At 38.0% G+C, this 17,379-nt stretch overlaps 1 protein-coding gene across 1 annotated transcript; it reads left to right on the forward strand.

The window, feature by feature from the left end:
• The first annotated feature begins 4,290 nt into the window (after positions 1-4,290).
• On the forward strand, positions 4,291-16,404 carry LOC128612955 (transmembrane protein 87A-like). Its single transcript, XM_053633445.1, has 20 exons — positions 4,291-4,712; positions 6,554-6,611; positions 6,798-6,898; positions 7,835-7,951; positions 8,082-8,126; positions 8,381-8,428; positions 8,596-8,749; positions 8,861-8,922; positions 9,168-9,351; positions 9,438-9,537; positions 10,185-10,278; positions 10,389-10,460; positions 11,798-11,906; positions 11,998-12,056; positions 12,152-12,255; positions 12,464-12,537; positions 13,353-13,417; positions 14,365-14,426; positions 15,059-15,089; positions 15,229-16,404. The coding sequence occupies exons 1-20, from the start codon at positions 4,605-4,607 to the stop codon at positions 15,268-15,270; spliced, it is 1,689 nt and encodes a 562-aa protein (XP_053489420.1). The 5' UTR covers positions 4,291-4,604; the 3' UTR covers positions 15,271-16,404.
• Positions 16,405-17,379: the final 975 nt, after the last annotated feature.

Consider the following 17,379-nt stretch of genomic DNA (forward strand, 5'->3'; position numbering starts at 1 on the left):
TGTTATCTCTTATGCTATAGCAAACTATGTGTCTTTTCTCTTTCTCTCTCTCTCTTGCTCTTGAAGTTAATAAGACAAAAAACATTATCAAGAAAATGAAAAGTGCAAAGTCTATTTGTCTTGAAGACTCTCCTTTGGTGGAAAATTTACTGTTATAAACCGTATCCCTACAGGAAGATTAATATCAATGACTGTTGGGGCTTTCCAATGTTCGTTTAGGTTGGGTCTCAGCAATTTTGACAAAACAAGAGCTTGTGGAAGCTCTGTGTTTTCTAAAGTTTATTTTGCAGGGCTCTCAGAAGTTCTTAAACTGGCAGTCCATACTGAAGTGAGGAACCCTATACAGGGCACCTTGAGAAGAGGAGGAAAACCTCACAGCAAGCATTTGTAGGGTCCTGACATGAAGTAATGAAAACCATTTACTTTAAAGGACCCTTCAAAATGGTTGATTTTGAAGGGAACACATTTTGCTGTGGAAATTATTTGTGCTGAAGGAAAACCTAGTGAATAGATAGACTTATCTTACCTAAATTTAATAAAACAGCTGAAACTACTGCCTCTATAGGTAAGTTTCATGTAGGTTTTATTTTTTATTGTTACCTTAAGTAACTTTCCATAGTTTGGGATTTTATAATTGCTTCCTTCTGTTAATTAAAAATAAATCTGACTAAGTGAGCAGCAGCTTCTAAATATACACTAACCGAACACTTTATTAGGAACACTTGTACGCCTACTCATTCATGAAATGATCTAATCAGCCAATTGTGTAGCAACAGTGAATGCATAAAATTATGCAGATATAGAAAAAAAGAAAAAGAAAAAACATTCAGTGAGCAACAGTTCTGTGTGGGAAATACCTTGTGAATGAGAGGTCAACAGTGAATGGCCAGACTGGTTCGAGCTGACAGAAAGGTTACAGTAACTCAGTTAACCACTCTGTACAATTGTGCTTAACAGAAAAGCATCTCAGAATGCACAACACATTGAACCTTGAGGTAGATGGGCTACAACAGCAGAAGACCACATCGGGTTCCACTTCTGTCAGCCAACAGAAAACTGAGAATGCAGTGTGTACAGGCTCACCAAAACTGGTCACTTGAAGACTGGAAAAAAACGTATCCTGGTCTGATTAATCTCGATTTCTGCGGAGGCAGACAGCTTGTAGGGTCAGAATTTGGTGCCAACAGCATGAATCCATGGACCCAATCTGCCTTGTGTCAACAGTCCAGGCTGGTGGAGGTGGTGTAACGGTGTGGGGAATGTTTTTGTGACACACCTTGGGCCTCTTAATACCAGTCAATCATCACTTGAATGCCACAGCCTATTTGAGTATTGTTGCTAACCATGTGCCACAATTTATCCATCTTCTAATGGCTACTTCCAGCATGATAATGCATCACGTCATAAAGCAAAAGTTGTCTCAAACTGGTTTCATGAACATGACAATGAGTTCTTCACTGACCTTCCCATCCACCGGATCTGAATCCAATAGAACACCTTTGGGATGTTGTAGAACAGGTGATTTGCAGCTTAAGGTGCACCTGAAAAATTTGCAGGAATTGTGTGATGCAATCATATCAACATGGACAAGAATCTTAAAAAAAAATGTTTTTAACATATTGTGGAATCCATGCCATGAAGATTCAAGGCTGTTTTGAGAGCATATACATATATATGAAGAAGAAGCCTTTATTTGTCACATATACATTACAGCACAGTGAAATTCTTTTCTTCACATATCCCAGTTTGTTAGGAAGCTTGTTAGGGTCAGAGCACAGATACGTGACACAGCGCCCCTGGAGCAGAGAGAGTTAAGGGCCTTACTCAAGGGCCCAACAGTGGCAGCTTGGTGGTGCTGGGGCTTTAACCCCCGACCTTCTGATCACTAACCCAGAGCCTTAAGCATATATATGATCTATTTCAATGCCATTTTTTGCTATAAGGACCATCAGGGGGCCCCACGAGTTTTAAAACATATAGGCAAAAAGCACACTAAAATCATTTGGTGAAGAAGTTTATCTATCATGCAGTTGCAGGAGCCCCCTTGTGGTCGGAAAAAAAAACAGAAAGAAACTACTATCAGAAGAGCACGAAGAAGCGGCGATCATGAAATGTTTATCTGGGGTGGAAAAACGCAACAAGGAAAGCAGACGATGAGAAAAGGACCAAAAACAACTGTATGAATTAATGAATGCTAATTAATTAGGGGACAAGCACCGAAGGTCCAGGTCAGGTTCTTAGAGATGTGTACTCCAAGATACCTGAAGCTGCTCACTCTCTCCATGAGGGTCCTGCCGATCTCGAGTGGGGTGTAGTTCTGTTGATTGGTTTTACTGATGTTCAGGGAGAGACTGTTAGCCTGGCACCAAGCTACGGGTTTCTCACCCTTGTAAAAGTAGGCGGCCTCATCATTATTGGAGATGAGGCCCAAAACCACTTTACCACTTTACGATAGAAGTGGAGCTGTGAGAGGACACACAGTCATGTGTGTAGACAGAGTAGAGCAGGGGGCATAGGACACAACCTTGTGGGGCTTCGGTGCTCAGTGTGATAGTGTTGGAGGTAAACTGGCTCATGCACTCTCACTACCTGGGGTCTGCTTGGAAGTCCAGGACCCAGTCACAGAGGGAAGCATTAAGGCCGAGGTTCCTGAGCTTGGAGGCCAGTCTGTGTGGGACTATGGTATAGAAGACTGAGCTATAATCTATAAACAGCAGCCTCACATAGTTCCCTTTGCTGCTGTCGGTGTGGGTGAGGGTAGTGTGTAGGACGTGAGAGGTACATATATATATATATATATATATATATATATATATATATCCATCCGTTTTCTGTATCACTTATCCTTACTGGGTCGTGGGGAGCCTGGAGCCTTTCCCAGGGAGAATGGGGCACAAGGCAGGGGACACCATGGATGGGGTGCCAATCCATCACAGGGCACAATCACACACAGATTCACACACCCATTCATACATCTCTCAAACAATTTAGAGATGCCAGTCAGCCTACAACGCATGTCTTTGGACTGGGGAAGGAAACCAGAGTACTCGGAGGAAACCCCCGAAGCACAGGGAGAACATGCAAATTCCACAAACACAGGGCTACGGTGGGAATCAAACCCCCATATATGTATGTATGCATGTGTGTGTGTGTGTGTGTATGTATGTATGTATATATATATATATATATATATATATATATATATATATATATATATATATATATATATATATATATATATACACACACACAGTATTAGGCACATGCAAAGAAATGCTGTAGAGAAAACATGCCTTCAAAAATAATGAAATTAAATGTTTCTATATATTTTTTTTTTAAATACTATAAAAAGCAGTAAACAGTAATAAATGAAAGAAAGTAAATATTTGGTGTGGCGATCCTTTACTTAAAAAACAATAGTAGTCTCAAGTACAATTAGTGTAGTTTTATAAGGAAATGAGCTGTAAGTTTTATTGAGTATTTTGCAGAACCAGACACAGTTCTTCTGGAGACATTAACTGTCGCACTTGCTTCTTATTTATGCAGCAAAACCCAGAAGCCTTCATTATGTTTTTTTCTGAAAAGTGGTATCTTATGTAATATGCAGCTTTCTTTACTGACATTTTTCTGTAACATTTAATTTTTGGCTGAAAAACTAATGTTTGGGAATCTGTAATCTGTTTTTTTACTGACTCGAAAATGTAGACGGCATAAAATAAAAATGTATAATCATAAGACTTTTGCACAGTACTGCTGGATACACACACACACACACACAATGTGTGTGTATATATATATATATATATATATATATATATATATATATATATATATATATACACATACATATATATTGGTATGTGTATATAACTAATGATACCTATCATCACTGTTAATAATAATAATAATAATAATAATAATAATAATAATAATAATGCTGTGCTAGTTATTACTATTTTACACCCCCCCCCCCTTCTCTTTTAACTTTCTTTCCTTTTGATATCAGTTTTGTTTAAAATGTTCCCTGCACTTGTTCAGTTTACTTAAACATCTGTGTAATCTGCACAGTACTGTAACAAATGGGTTCTACTGTATATCGTGTGGTTTGTAAGAGAGAGTTTGTGCTAAAATAAAAGTCCTGGCTGCTTTCTTCCAGTGTGTTCCAAATTGCCGTTACGCGTTTATTAAATATTCATGACTCAATACCCCGCCCACCCACCAGCCCAAGCCCCGCCCGCCCGCCCGCCCACCAGCCCGCGCCACCCGGAAATGCGCCAGGTGTCATGCGACGTTCAACTGCCCTTATGTAACTTGTGTTTTCAAAACGCAACGATATCTTGACTACTTATAAATTAGTGAACATTTTAACCAGTTTTATTATTGATTATAGTGTAAAAAAAAAACCAACCTATTACTGCACATATCGCATATTTTTCATAATCTTATTTTTGTTTTCTCATATCTCTACACCTGTTCTCTTGAAAGCTGCCAGGCAAACGCGTTGCTCTGCTGAACGGTGATTGGCTGATTCAGTGTAAACACACGTGAAGGCGACCGACTCGCGCTGTTCCTGTGGGGCGTAGAGTTGTACAAGCTTTGTAAAAATGGCAGGTGTTTCTGTGTTTCTTTCGTTGGGTTTGTTTTTATCATCGCTACGCCGTACATTCGGGGCGGAAATCTCTTTGTGGAGTATACAACTCGACGTTAATTTGGTAAGTGTCACGATACGATATACACAGGAGGAGAAACGTGGCTGGTTCATAGCTGGACACTTCGCTATGACAGCTGGTTAAGCAAGGTCCTTGAGCTAACAATGCTAAGAACTAGAGTTTTCAGTGTATGTAATATTTCCTGATGTTTAAAGGTTTATACACAGCTGCAGTGTAATACGGGGCGACTTGTATAGATTTATTAGGCTTTTCAAAGCAGTTAAACACATTAGTTAAAAATCAACACAATATTAGAGCTGTAAACTCTGAACAATTTCAAAGAGCTGTTTTAACTACTTGGTTAAAACGTATTGTAGAGATCAGACTTGCGCGCAGTCGTACTGTAAGTAGAAATTTTTATTAAACAACGAGCACTTGCACTGAAGTCTGAATTAACGCTGATGAACTGGAAGAAACCAAGTCAGCTTGTAGCAGTCGACACCTATGCTCTTCCTAGAGATCTACCTTCATCCAGGTTTCATCTCCAACCAAAACCTAATACACCTGTTTTAGTTGATCAAGATCTTCTTAAGGCAATGATTAGATGATCAGGTGGGCAGGATCATGGTTTGAGCTAAAGTCTTCAGGAAGGTACAGGGTTGGTGACCACTGTGTAGGATTAAAAACAAACAGCCCATTCAGCTAACTGAGAAACTCGAATAGAGTGACCAAAACCACAGAATATTTCATAACACAACCCCAAGCTTAAAGCTAGCTAGTAGTGGAAACAGTGACTCCATAAAGACACAGTAAATCATTTCATCAGTTCCTCAGACCCATGTGCAAATTGCTTTCAAAAGCCACGTCACCTTCATAACTATAGAGCTACTACACTGCTACACTGCAAAAGCTGTAGAATTCTAATGCACTGGGAAATGCTATTTTGAGTTTTGTTTGGGTGCTGATTTTATTGACCTTTGGGCTGCTGACACAGGCAGTCAATCCTGTATATATAAATGCAGGCAAAAGAGAAAATGACTGATTAACTAGTGTCTTTTCATGGTCTGTGTACACATGTAACTTCAGGAAGCAATATGCTAATGGATTTTGTCTCACCACTGCCCTGTACAGGACTCTACACATAACTGTCTATATAGTAAATGCCAAAATTGAGTGAGGGACTTATTTCAAACACTACTTAAAGATTAAGTAATGATATATATGTGTGTGTATGTGTGTATAAATATAATATAATATGCACAATGTTTCTCATGCCACTTAAATAAATCCACATGTACAAACTTGATTTATAGCAGCATGCATGTCTGGGAATACATTCCGGCTTCTGGGAAGTTTAGCAGCCTTAAACTGCATGGCACGTTAAAGAGAGAGAATGAAGTAAACACGATAAATGATGTGAAAGTTAACAGTGTGAAGATTCTTTCATGCTAGAGGGTGACATGCAGTGTAGTTCCTCTATAACTTTTGATCATGGGTTCGGTCATGAATTAGTTTCTGGTTTAAATCCAGGTTTAAACTGCACATCTCTGCATACCGGAAGGGTTCTGATAAATACTCTTAAACCAGGCTGTGTATTCAAGTGTATTTCTGCAGTAGGATGAATTAAGGACATCATATATCCTCCTGCCAGTTTGTCAACTTGTCTCTCGTTTTTAAAGTATCTCATTTTTGAATGTACACTAGTTCACAAAAGACCTGTGCAAGCTTCTCACATTCTGCACTTTAGCGATTGGCCAAAACCACAAAACAAAAGGATTTTCTGTTAAAGGCTATTTTAGATCAGAAAATGCCATGGAACTTTTTATACATAACATCGTGTCAGACCTATTGTGTTCGTAACCATAGTGCTCCATAAACGTAGTCTCATATTTTTTGTTTTTCAGCAAAATGACGTCGTTTTTCGTAAGACTTTGTATTCCAACTCTACCATCTTCATGAAATGTAAGTGCTAGCGAAGTTGGACATTTTGGAAGAAAATGTTTTCTTAACAGAATGATTCTAAACTTCCCTGTTTAATGCTGTTTTACCTAGTCTATGCAGATCAGGTCTTTGAATTGTTGTAAAACAAGTATTAGTAACAATAATGTGGTGAATATTTCTAATAGTCTCTTTTCCTTTTTTATACAGTTCAGGGAGATTTGGCAGCATGTGAACAGAAAAAAATGGCGTTTAATGTTAGTTGGTATCTTCGTTCATCTGTCTGTTACAATGAAGTATTCAGCACCCCTGTGAGTATGAGAACAGTGCACTAAAAGTGACAAGCTATCGAAAACTAAAGCTCTAGACTAAACTATAGATTATTTACTAGGCTAATTTACTTCACCAGACACTGTTTTAGTGAAATCTATGTCACGTTTTACATGTACGAGTTGTGCCAAATTGTGTAAAGAAATTTTAGTATATGAGTGCCATATTTCCTGAAATTCCAGACACAGGGTCATGGGGAGTGGCGGCAATCAACATTCTCTATATTGTTGTCTGGAGCTCTAGTTTCTGAGTCTGAATTAGATATGTATTCCTTGTCCTATGTTTTTAAACATGCCAATGTGGCCTATAGATTTCTTATTGAGTATTAAAATGAAATGTTGATAACCCTTGTGTAATAGTAAGAAAAATTCACATTGAAGCTCATCTACTTTCATGGCCCCTGTCCTCACACTATGTAGAATAGGCTGTGGTTATTGAGTGTAAAAAGTGCCTGACATTGCATTGTATTGTATTGTATTGTATTGTATTGTATGCTCATATTTCATTTAGTACATGCTCTGGGTATGAACTAAGAATGGAGATGTTCATGATTTCTTACAATAGGAAAAGAAAAATAGCAAAGGGAATGTTCATAACCTCAAAGCTCAATCCCTTAAACGAAAACCTTTAACTCTAAAAGATGTCACACATTTTTCAGTGGCAACTTTCATCCAAAAAAGCTCTGAATGATCATTTATGAGAACACTCATCTATGAAAACAGGGTGTGGTTGTGTGAAAATGTTTGGGTGTTTAACGACTCATTGTTTGTTTATGTTAATCAGTAGACTTTGGGGAGAGCTGTCTTAGTGTGAATTGTGAAAAGTCAGACAGGTAACATGAAGGAATACAAGGAACTAAAGGTAAAGGAAATTGGTCCTGACGTGTTGACTGTAGCTCTGAAGCTCGCTCCCTGTAGGACACTGCAGCAGAGGCCATGTTTGGTTGGGATCACAGGCTAAAGGAGGACTGGAGCGGCTTCTATAGCCAAGGCTACGTCTACTATGAAAGCTGTTCAGCTCTCTTCACCCCTAAGGTCTGTGTGTAGAAGCTCATAATCTGCCTTATACCTACAAACAATGAATTCATTTTTTTTTAAATAATATGTAACTGTTATTTTTTCTGACTGTATTATATTTATGGTTTTCTGTATAATTGTATTGCAGATTTATTATAAAGAATTTCAGCCGTTTCTGTCTCTCAGTCCCCAAGTAAGTTCCTTTTATTCAGCAACATTTTTGCCTAGATTTAGGACATTTTATTTATTGACTACATTTCTGTAGTGATTTCTTTTTGGTAAAATGTAGATAAAGTATATAAAGATAAAATAGATACATGTAGATTGAAGTCACAAGACATTTATGAAGGGCAACAGTCTACCAGTCATTTTTATACTATCAACAGGTATATGTCCTGAGAGAGGAAAGTAGTTTGGCCTAACCTAACCTCTACCTATTACTTACAGGAGGGCAAGAGTATAAACCAAACCAGACATGTATGGGAAGATAAACCGGTGAGATCTTTCTCACTTATACTTCACTCAAACCTTTTCATGCAATTTCCACATTTCTGCAGAACATGTCAGACGTTTGATCAAGCTGAAGGTGTATACAATTCGCACAGTGTCTGAATGTAAATGCAAAGGAAGGCTATATTTTGTGTTCTGTTTTTGTGTTACAGTACATTAATGCGGTTGCCAAGTCATGGTCAGAGAGCCCCTACATGTTTATTGTGAAGTTCGAAACATTACAAAATCCAGAAGCCAGTAGAGGGCGCAGAGAGACAGAGGATGCGGATGCAACCGGTGATCCAAAGGACCATTTATCAATTACAAGTAAAGTACATTTTAAACCTTTTTATAGTAACTCATCTTAGCTTGCTAACAGTAACGGGTAAATGCATATCTGAAAAAGAAGCCTATGTGTTTGGGTGTGCATGTTTACAGTGATAGTAGAAATGAAAGGTTCTCATGACTACTCCTCACCTGCTGACTGGCCTCTAATGATGGTGAGTACATTCTGTCTTGAATTGTGGAGTGTTTGAATCATTTGAGACAGTCATGAGGCCTTAATTAGGTTGCAACATCCCTCTTTTTCACACAATTCCTGTCACAGACATTATATAGGCAAGAAATATTTTTAAAGTGTTAATGTAATTATTTGTGGCAAGGCATAGCTAAAATAAAACTCCCAGGAGACTGTCAGTGAGGCCGCGTAGCTGGTACTGAAGTTGTGTTCTCTGTGTTCTCACAGTTCTTCATGAGTATGTGCATCGTGTATGTGCTGTTCGGAGCTCTGTGGCTCCTCTGGCTAGCCTGTTATTGGCGCGACCTACTCAGGATACAGTTTTGGATCGGTGCTGTAATCGTCCTGGGCATGTTGGAGAAGGCTTTGTTTTACTCTGAGTACCAAAGCATCAGATACCACGGAGCTTACAGTTAGTGGTGTGACATCATCTGGCTTTATCCACTACCTTGCCATTTAGTGGTAATTTGATAGATTTGTCCGTCTCTTCATTTTCAGACCAAAGTGCTTTTATCTTTGCTGAACTGCTGTCTGCACTGAAAAGGTCCCTAGCTCGGATCCTCTTGATCATAGTCAGTTTGGGCTATGGCATTGTGATGTGAGTATAACCAAAGTCTTTCTTCTAAAGTCTACCCATTTGGCGGCCATCTTGGTGACACTGCCAGACAGTTGTTTTCAGTCATACAAGCCCAGGTTCCTATCTACTTGAATAGTGAGAGATCCATATACAAGAAACAGATTGACAAGATGACCTTTTAAATACGGATTTGCCTCAAAAAAAACAACAAAATGTTGCTCTGGTTACTGTGCACGCACATTTCTTCATAACTAACAGAGCCAAACACTTTATATCTGTGCATGTGGCAGTGTAAGAATTTGATAGGCCAGATGAATTTCTGTACATGTCTTAAACAACAAGGTGATTGGCTCTTTTAACATAATACAACCCCAATCTTGAGTGTAACACACTGCTCTTTTCATATGTTATACAATGGGATGTCTCTATTCATACCATGTCTGGTATAACCCACACAACAGACTGCTTTTTTATTGTGGTTTTAGTACACAGGTTTAGCTTCATGAGGGAGCACTCCCCAAAGCTGCATTTTGTCATTGTAACACAATACAACCTTGACAGTTAGCATGTAGGACTTTTGACTTCTTAAAAATGTTTGTTCTATGTTCGTACGTGTGAATAAAAGTCATAACGGCTGCGTTTGAGCGTTTCCTTTGTTGTTGGCTCAGACCCAGGCTAGGGACTACAGTACCCAGGCTGGTGGCTGTAGGGCTGCTTTATCTGATCTTCGCATCTGTGGAGGGCATCCTCAGGGTTAAAGGGGTGAGTGGCCTGACTTTGCATATAGCTCCGTTTCATAAATAAAGTGTGTTTAAATTTTCATAGAACTTATTCATGTAGAGAATATGTTTCTCTTGTTGCTGTGTTTACAGGGTTTCTATGGTACAGTGGCTCTTATTGCCAGTCTCAGTCTCTCTCTTACCGATTCCTGTGTCATATGGTGGATATCCTTTTTATGAGACAAGTCCTGTCTTGATCAGTCCACACACTACAAACAAACATTTCATCATATATGTCATCAGTGTCGAGACAATAACTCTTATTTTGAACGCATTACACAATAACTGCATAAGGTTACAGGCAGGGTGTAAGTGGGGAACCCTGAATAACGTAGGGAACCCATGGAGTAGGCGGGAGCCCACTGCAAGTCCTTCTCCAAGAGTCCATGTTCTAGCCTCATACAAAACGTAGTTAAAACGTTTTGAATTTCAGTATGTTAACTATTGAGGCTTTTCTCAAAAGTCAGTACTAACTCTCATCACATGTTCGGTCAGTCACGTGGCAATTGTTGGTCATATTTTTAATAATTTGCTATTGGTAAACTATCAGTTTAATTGGCCTTTTTTTTATTTTTTATTATTCCTCAAATAATTAAAATGGGCACTCAATTTCTGGTCTCTGCAGCTAAATTATCAATTTATTCAAATATAACCCCAATTCTGAAAAAGTGGTGACAGTATGGAAAATGCTAACAAAGAGGACTGATTTGTAAATGTAATTTGACTTGTAGCCTTCTGGTACTCCGCCCTATAGCCTTCTAGTATTAAACGTGGCCAAGAACTGCTTTTCACAGGAAGAGGTAGATTGAAAGATTGCACAGTAACCACAGACATTTCCCCATACCATAATGAATATAAAATTTACTAGACAATAAATTAAAATACTTTTAAACATGTGATAATTTTGCAATATAGCAGGAGTGTTGCGTATTGCCATGCCAACATACAGACTGACTGACAGCTTATAGTAAATGTAATGGTTTTAGCGTAATAAACTATTGCTAAAATTGGAATTTTATATAGTAAACACAGACAAGCGGATTGAGACAAACAGTTAAAGGTCACAGTGCTGTTATACTAAATATCAGCACACTTGACATGCTGCTTGTCCAATCGGATTAGTGGACCGGAACTAACTGGTAGTAATGTGATGTAATGTGAACTATTTTTTAACACAGTCACTAAATCTGGCTCCAAAGAGGCTAGAATCAGCAGTTTGTTTACCCCTGTTAAAAGTCTGTGCACATACACAGAAGTGTGGACAGCCAATCATATTGATGCCTTTAAGATTCTGAAGTTAGTAGACAAAAAAAGTGTGCAGTACATATCAGTCATTTTTTGGTATAGCATTACAGGCTGAGGTTATGTTGTTTTTAGTTGATTTTCGGATTTGAAATCTGTTCTCCATTTTTGTGTTTGTTTCTCCTTATGTGTTCTCTAATTCTAAATTTCTGTCTGTTTGGCCTATGAGAATGTAATTGCCCTTAACTAGTGAATCGCACGTTTTTATCAGCCTGTCTCAAACGACTCGGCTCCTGAAGCTGCGCAGAAATGTGGTGAAGCTCTCATTATACCAGCACTTCACCAACACACTCATCTTCTCTGTGCTAGGTGAGGTAGATTTCTGTGTGTGCATGTAAGTGAGCCAGTATGAGACATACTGTACATTATACTCTGTGTTCTGTGTATATGTTATGTGCAGCATCAATCATATTCATCATATGGACATCCAAACAATTCAAGTTTGTGGACTGTCAGTCAGTGAGTAGCACATTTAGTTGGCTTTGATATTATGAGAAACAGTGTTGTGTCTTTCTGTTTGAAGTTCTGAGTGTGGCGTGTTTTTGTTTTGTCAGGGCTGGAGAGACATGTGGCTGGATGATGCTTTCTGGAGGCTGCTCTTCTCCACCATCCTGCTGGTCATCATGGTGCTGCTACGACCCTCTGTCAATAGTCAAAGGTTAGAAGAATGTATTGAATGTGACAGATATAGAAAGTACTGCAACAGCAAAGGATTTCAAATGATAAAAGCATCACAACTTGTAGGCCAGAGCCAGTGCAGAGTTGGATGTCTGTGCAGTAAATAATATGGCTGAAGCCTCTGTCTGTCTGAAAAACGGCATGATTGTATGTGTGTTTTTAAATAAATAAGAATTTCCTCTATTTAGATTTTCTCACTCTCCACTCATTGATGAAGATGATGAGGAAGACGCAAAGGAGCCTATGCTAAATGAAGCCTTCGGTAAGGTCGTTATATTAATAAAGATCTTTAATCAACCACAGAAACAACAAAATAAAGTAAAAATAAATTTGCATCCACAATGAGCCGAACAGGAATCTGAGGCTACGGTGGGTACAGGCTCATGGAAAACTGGACAGTTGAAGATTGCAAAAAGACCAGGTATCATTTTTCAAAAGCGTACCTGTGCACAATGTAGTCTCAGGTTCCTGTTCTTGGCTTTCTGTATAGGAGTAAAACCTGATCTGGTATTTTGCTGTTGTAGCCCATTCACCTCAAGGTTCAATGTTTTGTGCATACTGAGATGCTTTTCTGCTACCAAGAGCAGTTTTTTGAGTTTCCATAACCCTCCAGTCACCTCAAATCAGTCTGGCTATTCTCCCCTGACCTCTCCCATTAACAAGGTGTTTACATCCACAAAACGAGCCTGTTAATGGATGTTTTTTTTGTTTTGTCACACCATTCTATGTAAGCTCTGTAGACTGTGTGAAAATTCCAGGAGGTCAGGAGGTTTTTGAAATATTCAAACCAGCCTATCTGGTACCAACAAACATGCCATGGTCAAAGTCACTGAGGTCACATTTGTCCCCATTCTTATATTTGATAAAAATTTAAAATTGACTGAGGTTTCACATCAGTCATAACACATAGCTTTTATTTTTCCCATTTGCAGTAAAACAGTGACTGTTTTATTATTTTATTGCTGTTGCATTAAAAGGTGTGCAAAATAAACAGTGCTGCATTTAACTTAAGTGAGTATATTCTTTGGAAACCTGGTTCATTTTAATCTTGTTGCATCTATTGTTACAACATTTCAGAGGGAATGAAAATGAGAGGAGCCAAGTCTGAGGCAAACAGCAGTCAGAAACTCTTTAGCAAAGAGGTGAGAATGACATTTAATCTGAATATCAGTTTGATTGGTTGTACATCCTATAATCAGTATATTGTTTCTAAAAACCCTGGCAGGGAAATGTTCAGTCAGTACGTTTACATGGACAACAATAATCCGATATTAACCTGATTAAGACAATACTCTGATTAAGAAACTACCATGTAAACAGCGATTTTTGATGACCTTAATCCGACTAAAGTCATACTCGAAGTAAACACAAATCGAATTAAGACATGTGGAGTATTCCTGTTTTAGTCGCATTATCGATGTGCATTATAGACATGTACACACCTTAATCACACTATTAACGTCATGTGGGAGCTTTCACCGCATTTTGCGACAGGACACGTACACACACGGCAGTGCTCAACCGTTTGACGGCAAACGAGAGCACGGCTGCATCCCAAACCGCTTACTTACCTGCTATATAGTAGGAGAAATACATGTATCTCAGTTACTATATAATAGGTAAGTACATGGTTTGGGACGCAGCCCACGGCTTCAAGCAGTCGTCTATTAGCACATATAGGATGACAAATAAGCATTGAAGCATTCGTAAAAATTAAAAATAAAACACACAAAACTGTATACGGTACCATAAAGAAGACGAACTGTATGTTGATGCATGAAATTCTGGAGGGAACGTCGGACGGCATGGCGTGGGGACGTAATGGCGTGTGCCATTATTCAATCTATGTTCTATAACATGTAAAACTCGTACATGAAAGGAACATTCTAAAAGCAACTCATGTAAACACCTTAATCAGAATATTGTCTTATTCAGAATAAGGTCAATAATTAGATTATTGCTGTCCATGTAAATGTAGTCACTGTGAGCAAATGACTAAAATATCTCTTCATGTTTGAATGGCCTTGGGTGGACCAATCATTTAGAATAATTAGTGTGTTGCCATTAAGCCCTGATGTGTGTCCTGTAGAACTGCAAAGATGAAGACCTGAAATGGGTGGAAGAGAACATTCCTACAAGTGTTGTTGATGTGTGAGTAGACATCCACAAACAGGGCTTTACCATCTTAAAACAATAAGTAGCAATCTGTAACCAAGATAAAAGTAGAAGTGCAAATAATACAACTGCCAAGTTTGTTAGTTTTCTTCTCTTCTTAGTAAGATTCTATTCAAAAACTGTTTTTTTTTTATCTATCTTCTATAATCTAATCATCTTTATTAGGATGTACATACTGTAGATTGCTTCGAGTTTTCATTGCTTGATTGATTTGGATTTCATTTGGACATGTTTTATTAAGTGTTACAGTAACCTTAATTCCATAATTACCTTGTACCTTGAGTTGTACAGCTTTCTCGCTGCAAAAAAATTGCATCTTAGCAAGTAAAAATATCTTGAATATAGTCAAATTTATCTACTATTTCCTATTATATGATTACAATAAACCAAATATAAGATTATTAAGCCTACTTCTAGATATATTTGACAGTTTTAAGCTTTAAATTTTCTTAGTCTTTTGGCAGATCATTTAGATAATTTTAAGCGTTTGTTTGACTGTTCAAGACATTTTTACTTGCTAAGCGAAACATTGTTGCAGTGCTTGCAGTGCAGTAGGTGTATTATTGTATATTTATTTTTATGGTGTTGTACATGCCCCTTTTCTACAGAGCTTTGCCTGTGATGTTGGATGACGAAGAGGTAGAGTGACTAATGTTCTACTGTGTCTTGTGATCACGGTTACATTTTTATGTCATGAGCTTATGGTCAGACATTTTACAGTGGAATCATTGCACAAAGGATGCTGTTTTGTTTACATCTTCCCTCTTCCTTCTGTCAGGAATTTCTCAAAACCAAGATGGAGAGGTCCAAGATGGAATAGGACCATGGCAAAAGACGCATGATTGTTAGCTAGATAGTTAAGGACTTATATAAAATCACATTTTATATTATATAAGGCCTGTGACTGGAAGCAAATATTTAATATTTTATTTATATGAGCACAAAAAGTGGAAATGGTTCTTGGGCCAGCTCTGGAACTTCAATACGTGCATCCCACATATTTAAAGAAGGCATCACAGCCAGTCTAGACATACACTAAAAATTTAAATGGGATATAATTTGAAAATTTGGCTTTTACTGATGTAAGCCTATGAGTGCTATGGTTATGTAGGCTGCTGTTAATAACCACAGAACCCACTGCTATGAAACTGACCTCATAGTGAAATATTTTTTTTCTCTTTCTCATATTTTACATCACACTGTTGCAACAAAAGTCTGTAACTGCTTAGAAATGACTCTACAAAAGTTTATTAAAATCTGTAGAATTATTTTCATAGTAACTCACTAGAGATATGTTTCATACACAGGCAGGAATTACACAAAGATCCTGAAAATAATATAGCACCTTTTAAGACTCCTCAGTTAAGAAGACGTTAGCAAAACACTCTGCTTACATGTTTGTGTGAGTTTATATTTTTGGCCTAAATTGCACAACATGCTCACAAATTGCCTTCCTTGTTTAGCTACAATTCAGGTAATTTGAAATAAGAATTTATTACACCTATTAGTTTTGCATAAAAAGCTTATGTATAGATATTTTTTACAAAAGAGAAGAATGTTATTTTATGCTTAAAGTATTTGTCGATATGGACCTTTTTTATTTTATATTTTTACTGGCTTAGCTGCAAACAGGTGACAAATGAAAGGAAAAACCAACATAAGTTGTCTTACTGTTCTTACTGACAGTCTGTACATATCCTCCATTGACATTCTCAGTCACCTGAAGAACAGTGGAAACTCTATTTACTGATGTCTTTTAGATCTAAATGTAGATATCACTGGCTGTAAAAAGCATCTGCACTCATTATTACAGTTTTTCCTTTAGTTTGTCACCCATCTGTAGCCTTGTGTTTACTTTCAAATCTCCAGGTGTGATTGAATTATTGAATGATATTAAAAGAGTTCATCTTTTGCCACTGTTTTTCTTGTAATCATTTACATTTACTCATTTGGTCAAAGGAATTTATAATTGAGGAATAATCCAAATCAAGCATGCACTCAGCAACCACTATATTAAATATACCAACTGTGTATCTACACTTATTGGCCATTTAAATCAGATGTGCCAGATATAGGTGGTTTTTATTATCTGCAAGTACAGTGCCCTCCAATAATATTGGCACCCTTGGTAAATATGAGCAAAGAAGACTGTGAAAAATGGTCTTTATTGTTTAACCTTTTGATCTTTTGTTTAAAAAAAAAATCACAAAATTTCTCTGCTCTCATGGATATCAAACAATTGCAAACACAACACAGGTTTATCAAAAAAAAAATCTTTGTTACATATAGGTGTGCAACAATTATTGGCACCCTTTTAGGCAATACTTTGTGCCACCTACCTTTGCCAAGATAACAGCTCTGATTCTTCTCCCATAATGCTTGATGAGGTTAGAGAATACATGGTAAGGGATCTGAGACCATTCCTCCATACAGAATCTCTCCAGATGGTTTCAATTTCGACTCTCCTCTTCAGTTCACCCCACAGGCGATTGATGAGAGAGGTCAACGGAGTATGGCCAGACTGTTCAAACTGACAGCAACTCAGATATTCACTCTGTATGATTGTAGTGAGAAGAAAAGCATCTCAGAATGCACAAGAAGTCAAACCTTATAGCTGGGCTACAACAGCAGAAAATCACTTGTTTTCACTTCTGTCAGCCAAGAACAGCTGAGGCTGCAGTAGGCACAGGCTCACCAAAACTGCATAGTTGAAGACCGGATTCCTGCTGAGGCACAGAGATTGTAGGGTCAGAATTTGGGTATAAACAGCATGAATCCATGGACACATCCTGCCTTGTGTCAACAATCCAGGCTGGTGGAGGTGATGTAATGGTGTGGGAATGTTTTCATGCCACACTTTGGGCCTGTTAATACCAATCAATCATTTCTTGAATGCCACAGCCTATTTGAGTATTGTTGTTGACTATGT

This window comes from Ictalurus furcatus, chromosome 9 (genome assembly GCF_023375685.1).
Source record: "Ictalurus furcatus strain D&B chromosome 9, Billie_1.0, whole genome shotgun sequence".
Taxonomy (NCBI): domain Eukaryota; kingdom Metazoa; phylum Chordata; class Actinopteri; order Siluriformes; family Ictaluridae; genus Ictalurus; species Ictalurus furcatus.